Source organism: Protobothrops mucrosquamatus, unplaced genomic scaffold, assembly GCF_001527695.2.
Source record: "Protobothrops mucrosquamatus isolate PMUCROS unplaced genomic scaffold, P.Mucros_1.0 scaffold4272, whole genome shotgun sequence".
Taxonomy (NCBI): domain Eukaryota; kingdom Metazoa; phylum Chordata; class Lepidosauria; order Squamata; family Viperidae; genus Protobothrops; species Protobothrops mucrosquamatus.
Genome location: NW_015390190.1, coordinates 22,844 through 29,196, shown reverse-complemented (window position 1 = coordinate 29,196; position 6,353 = coordinate 22,844). Strand labels below are relative to the sequence as shown.

General features: G+C 38.9%; 1 protein-coding gene across 1 annotated transcript in view; it reads left to right on the top strand.

Moving 5' to 3' along the window:
* Nucleotides 1–4,585, top strand: part of LOC107298778 (methyltransferase-like protein 7A) — a 6,639-nt gene extending 2,054 nt beyond the window's left edge. Inside the window, exon 2 of the mRNA XM_015828142.1 lies at nt 3,677–4,585. Coding sequence (XP_015683628.1) covers nt 3,677–3,913 — 237 coding nt within the window. The 3' untranslated portion in view covers nt 3,914–4,585. The remainder of the gene's footprint in view (nt 1–3,676) is intronic.
* The last annotated feature ends 1,768 nt before the right edge of the window (nt 4,586–6,353 follow it).

Here is a 6,353-nt window from a genome sequence, read left to right as displayed (position 1 = left end):
CAGTCCGCTCCCACAGAGAGGGCCTCCTTAGGGTGCCGTCGGCCAGACAATGCCGGCTGGCGACCCCCAGGGGGAGAGCCTTCTCTGTGGCAGCTCCTGCTCTCTGGAATGACCTACCCCCTGACCTACGTACAGTTGCGGACCTGCACCTCATTCGCCGAGCCCTGAAGGCCCATCTATTCCGTGCGGCCGGCCTGGCATTTGATTATGTTTTAGTGGGGGTTTTGTATGGGGTACTTTTAGAGCAGGCCTGTTATTTAATTTGATTTTAGAACAGAAACTTGTGTATATTTATCGTGGTTTTTATTATCGCCTGTTCACCGCCCTGAGTCCCGTAAGGTATATAAATTCAATAAATAATAATAATAATAATAATAATAATAATAATAATAGTAATAATAGTAATAATAGTAATAATAGTAATAATAGTAATAATAATAATAATAATAAACCATCTCACACTTTTACATTTCTTAAGAAATAGATAAAAGTAGAAAGAAAGAAAGAAAGAAAAGCAAGAGTAAAGAAGCATAAAAAATAACATACTGCTTAAAATATATATCCCTCCTAAGCTAATATGTATTTATTTCCTAAATTTCTTACTCTTTTTAACCATAATTAAAAATATGTTTTATCTTTAAACATTCCATTTAATACATCTAGTCATCTAGTCCTTTAACTCTTATTCAAAACATTTTTATCCATTATAACTTTCTTAAATTCAATCACATTTAAATATCTAAAATATTTCCTTTTATCTAAGTCTTTTCAACTTTTTTATATTACTCATATCAAGAAAGAGAACAAAAAAGGGGAAAAAGCATACTATATTATATTTAGAGAATTCATCCCTCTTAGAGTGACATATATATTCCAAAACTTTTCTTTTTCTTTAACCATATTCAAACAAATGTTTCTTTTTTAAGTATTCTCTCTGGTAAGTGGTTTAAAGTCATTGTTGTTTGAATTAGTTGCAGTATACTATATATCTCCTCCTGTGACATATTTATGTTTTCTTGCTATGTTCTTTCTACATGTCTCTGATCCATGATAGACAAGAATTTGAGTTTTCCTCTTCCTTTCTTTTCTCTGTAAATAGCTTTAGAGTCCCAATTAGGTAGATATTTGTAATCCAAATAGTTCAAAAAAGTTTTTTTTCCTGAAATTTATAATTCTCTCTTTGTTTACAGCCCAGATTATTGTCTTTGTTTGTCACAGCTGTTTTTTGTTTTTAAAACCTTGAAAGTCACAGACATAGATTAGCTTTTCCCAGATTTTGCCAAGTCTTATATTAAAGTCATAGCTGTCATAGTCTTCATCTGCCACTAGGTGTCAGCAACTATTTGTTTTTCAATTTCCAAAATGAACAATAATCTCTGAAATGAGAGTCTTAACCATTAAAACAATTTTAGATTTATCCAGATTTAAGTTTTAAGTTTCAGGTTTAATATTTATTTCACTTCCATATATTTTGATCCTCCATAAAAAGATTAATTTGCCGCTTCCGTTAGTATAAGGGTGGGCGGAAATCCCCCTCCCTCCCTTTCGGAAGTATTTTGCTTCTTGGGGATCTTTTCCAGGAAATTAAATGTAAAATAGAAAAGAGAAGATCAAATTCCTCAGCCAGTTTCAAGCACGCTGTTCACAGTTGTGCTGGTTAGCGCTTTTGGACTTCGGTTGCAAGTAGCTTGGGCTGGTCGATACAATATGGCCAGCCTTTCTCCTGTCGGGTTAGAAGGCTTTCCCCAAGTTGAACGGAATGGCCGCCACCGTTCCAGAATTGCTGGAGCACCCTTCTTTCTTCATCGCCTCTCCGGGGTGACTTAAACCCATTTAGGGTCCCCTGGCAGGGCGAACTTAGCTGCGGGGGTGCAGAGAATCCACAAGCCTGCGACCGGTCGCTACCGTGCAAAACCAAAAGTCCTCATTTCCCTATTTTAAAAAGTACATCCACAGTTCTCTGTGCTTGTTTTATATTTTTCTGTCTTACTATGTTGTTGTTAGTTGCGAAGTTGTGTCTGACCCATCATGACCCCATGGACAACATTCCTCCAGGTCTTCCTGTCCTCTACCTTCTGGAGTCCATTTAAGCTCACACCCACTGCTTCAGTGACTCCATCCAGCCACCTCATTCTCTGTCATCCCCTTCTTCTGTTGCCCTCAATCTTTCCCAGCATCAGGCTCTTCTCCAGTGAGTTCTTCCTTCTCATTAGGTGGCCAAAGTATTTGAGTTTCAACTTCAGGATCTGGCCTTCTAAAGAGCAGTCAGGGTTGATCTCTTCTAGAACTGACCGGTTTGAATGCCTTGCAGTCCAAGGGACTCGCAGGAGTCTTCTCCAGCACCATAGTTCAAAGGCCTCAATATTTTGTCGCTCAGCCTTTCTTATGGTCCAACTTTCACAGCCATACATTGCAACTGGGAAAACCATGGCCTTGACTATACGCACTTTTGTTGGCAGGATGATGTCTCTGCCTTTTTAGTATGCTGTCTAGATTTGCCGTAGCTTTCCTCCCCAGGAGCAAGCGTCTTTTAATTTCTTGGCTGCAATCCCCATCTGCGGTGATCTTGGAGCCCAGGAAAATAAAATCTGCATAGGTTTGACCTAAACTGTGATTGGATGTCCGCACAAATTCTAAACCTAGATAAGGACAACCCAATTAAACAAATGAGTTAAAAACATTATCCTTCTATCATTTCTGCTGGTCAAGACATGAGGCTTATTTTATTCTCCCCATCATTCCTTTGAAATTTTGGTGACTGCATCGTAAAAGGATACTATAAATTTAGGAAGAAGCAGTGAAGGGCAGATAAAATGAACACTCCCTTAAAAAGGAAGCTCTAACATTTGATACTTTTTAGTATAGAAGAAAAGGAAAACAGATGAACACTTAAACTTGTGAATCTGTATAAGTAGTTATTAGAAAGGAATTTTCTCATAATAATGGTATCTAGAGTGAATGCAATCTCACTGGATATTCGCAATAAAAAGTAGCATTTTTCGAGTGGAAAGAATTGAGAGCACAAATGAGTTAGGGGATGGTTATCCAAATATAAATTGTTACTGTACATACATTACAACTTGTTTGTCCTTTAATAGGACTTGTTTGACTTTATGGTCAAGTGTATCTCTTTATTCATTTAACAATAGATAAATCAGCTTCCTTCATCGTATCTTGATGTATTGAGTTCTAGTCCCGTCTTGGCCATGAAAGCCACCTGGGTGACTTTGGGCCAGTCACTTTCTCTCCTCGGCCAACTCACCTCACAGAATTGTTGTTGTGGAGAACATAGGAGAAGGAAAGTGTGTTGGATGTGCTCTCCGCCTTGAGGTATTTGTAAAAATGATAAAACAAGGATATAAATAAATAAAGGAATAAATTATTGAAATTTTGAGTTTGATATGTGGAAATATATTGAACTGGTACAGCTACTTTGTCACCATCCTTAAGTAAAAAAGGCCAATTCTCAGTTTTCCTGGAACTTGAATCTCCTGTAAATCATTAATGGATAAATTGCATTCCAGTTTCATTTTGTCTCTATATTTAATTATTGTTTCATTTTGCTAGGAAGTTACTGTATATAAGAACAATTTGGATTACAGTGTGATTTTTTTATGTAATTTCAAAGTGTTCTGATTTATATTTTTTCTTTTTTGTATTATTTTACTTTTTCCAGGGTGGTGTATACTATTTCATGGAACATGTAGCAGCTGACAGATCAACCTGGACCTACTTCTGGCAACAAGTCTGTAACCCTACCTGGGGACATGTGGGCGATGGGTGCTCCTTGTTAAAAGAGAGCTGGAAATATATAGAGAATACGGGGTTTTCTAAACTGAACTTGCAACACATCATAGGCCCATTGGTCATATATGTAATGCGTCCCCATATTTATGGATACGGTGTGAAGTAATTGTTCAATCTGGAGAAAGCGTCTTTCTCTTAAAATCAGATTTCTGAATATAAGGAATTAACAGTAACAATGCATATGCTGCAATAAGAAAAGGGTTTCCTCTATTCTATATCATTCAGAGTTGAGAAAGGTTCCTAAATGTTCAGGCTGCACTAAGCCTAAATGGTACCTTGGATCAAATTTGGAGGGAGGGCAAATAATAAATGTAAAAATTAATTTAAAAAAACAAAAGACCATGTGGGGAGAAAAGCCCCCATCATTTTGCTGTGGCATCACTTAGACACCATGTCAGCTGCCCAGGAAGGACAGCTCGAGGAGGCCTTTTTTTTTGGGGGGGGGGGTATTACACGTAACCTGTGTGGAATTCTCTAGTAACAAACCAGTAATGGAAAAAGCTCTAACTTAAGCACAAGCAGAGCAGGGAATCTTGCTTAAATAGTACTTCAGGCAGAAGACTTTGTTGGCTTTTAGGAGAGGCCTATACAGAAAGACTTTTCTCAGCTTCTTTCTGCCTGTGCTTGTAGAGAGGGTAAAACTGCATATATTGACATGGGATTAGACTGAAATCTAAGGCTTAGCATTTAGAAACTGATAATGTTGTATCAAAGCTTGCTAACTGCTGAATTATGTATTATCTCCTAGTTTTACTTATCATGCTTTTCATTTTCAATAAAAAAGCGTTTGAGGTTTTTTTTTCTCTCTCTGTCTCTGGTGAACCTCATGTCATGACGTTTTCTGAGTATGGGCAAATGCAAATATTGTGTCCCCTGGTTCTGGGATATATTGTGAGTTGTGTAACTGATCCATGGAAAAGCCTGGTCCTCAATAATCATTTTAAGTGGGGACTGAGAAGAGATGTGTTGTTAAAACTTAACCTGATATTTACCTGTTTATAGAAACATTTTTGGAAAATACTTCGGCACATTTGTTTAGCACCACCCCATCCCGTTTCTATCTATCATTTACAAAAGATCCCAGATCAGCAGGGACTGTGGCCAATTCTTTGGGCAGCACAAAGAATCTTCCCTGTTTTTGGCCCCTGGGAGATTCCAGAATTCCAAAATCCAGCTTTAAATGCCCTCAGCCTAGTGCTTTTTTCATTTTTTAAATTTATTACAATCAAAGATTTATATAGAAAAAACCAAACTGTTTGAAAATAAAAGGATGGATATAAAACACAAGGTAAAAGAATGTACAGAATATGACAGTGATGGCGAACCTTTTAGAGACCGAGTGCCCAAAAACTGGCCCCGCCTCCACCCCACCCCCTGCCCCGCCCCTGCTCCGCCCTCCATCCCCTGCCCAACCTGCCCGCAGGGCCACTCACCACGACTTGGGCCCGCCACAGATCGCCCAGGCAGCCCAGCAGCGCTATGGCGGTCACGCCCTCTGCCCACGCCCTGCAGCATCAGCTGTGCACAATCGGGTGTGAGGGCAGTCTTGTCTATGCTGCCTGGCTGCCATGTCCTTGGCTGCGCTGCTCCGCGTGGGCCATGCTCAGGGGTGACTCTCCTTCAGGGGGGCTGCTGGAGAGGAGGGGGTCGTGGGGGGAGTCGAGGCTGGGTCAACGGCACGTGTGCCCACAGAGAGGGCTCTGAGTGCCGCCTCTGGCACCCGTGCCACAGGTTCGCCACCACTGGGTTAGGGCATCAGGATAGAAACTGAGAGACCACGAGTTCTATTTCTGCCTTAGGCACAAAGCCAGCTGGGTACTTTTGGCCAGACACTTTCTCTCAGCCCTAAGAAGGAGGCAATGGCAAACTGCTTCTGAAAAGCTGCAAAGAGAACTTCTGGAAACAGTCTCTGAGAATCACACATGATTGCATGGAAGGAAAAACAACATTTCCTAAATGTCTAACAAGGTATGTTAAAGTTCCTACTCCATTTCATTAACCACCTTAAAGTACTGTGTTATAAACATGAAACATAATGTTTCATGTTTATATTAATAATTAATTAATAAACATTTTATTAATATTATTGCTGTTTAGACTTTAGATTTAAATTTTTAATATCTAAAATGTATTAGTTTTAGATTTAAAAACAATATCTCATTTCAAGGTATGGCTGCATTGTTGTTACCCATAGTATACTTAAAATGGTCTGGAGATTCAATAAAATTACTGACTTTAATGATGCCAAAAATCCTCAGACTCTTGATTCTAATGCAACCATTGGTTGGTTGGTTCATGCAAAAAGCTGGGAATATTCAGTTGTGGGAATATTTTGTTGGATCCATGTTTTGGCACTATAACAGAGCCAATAATGATGGATATTTTTATTTTATTTTATTTTATTTATTTGGTGATGGATCACTGCTTGCAGACAAACATGATTTGTGATTCGATGTGGACTGTAAATAAAAATTATGTGAAATAAACAGAATCTGCACTAAGGATCCATGTTTTGTTGAATGGTGAAGAACGGAGAAATAACAATG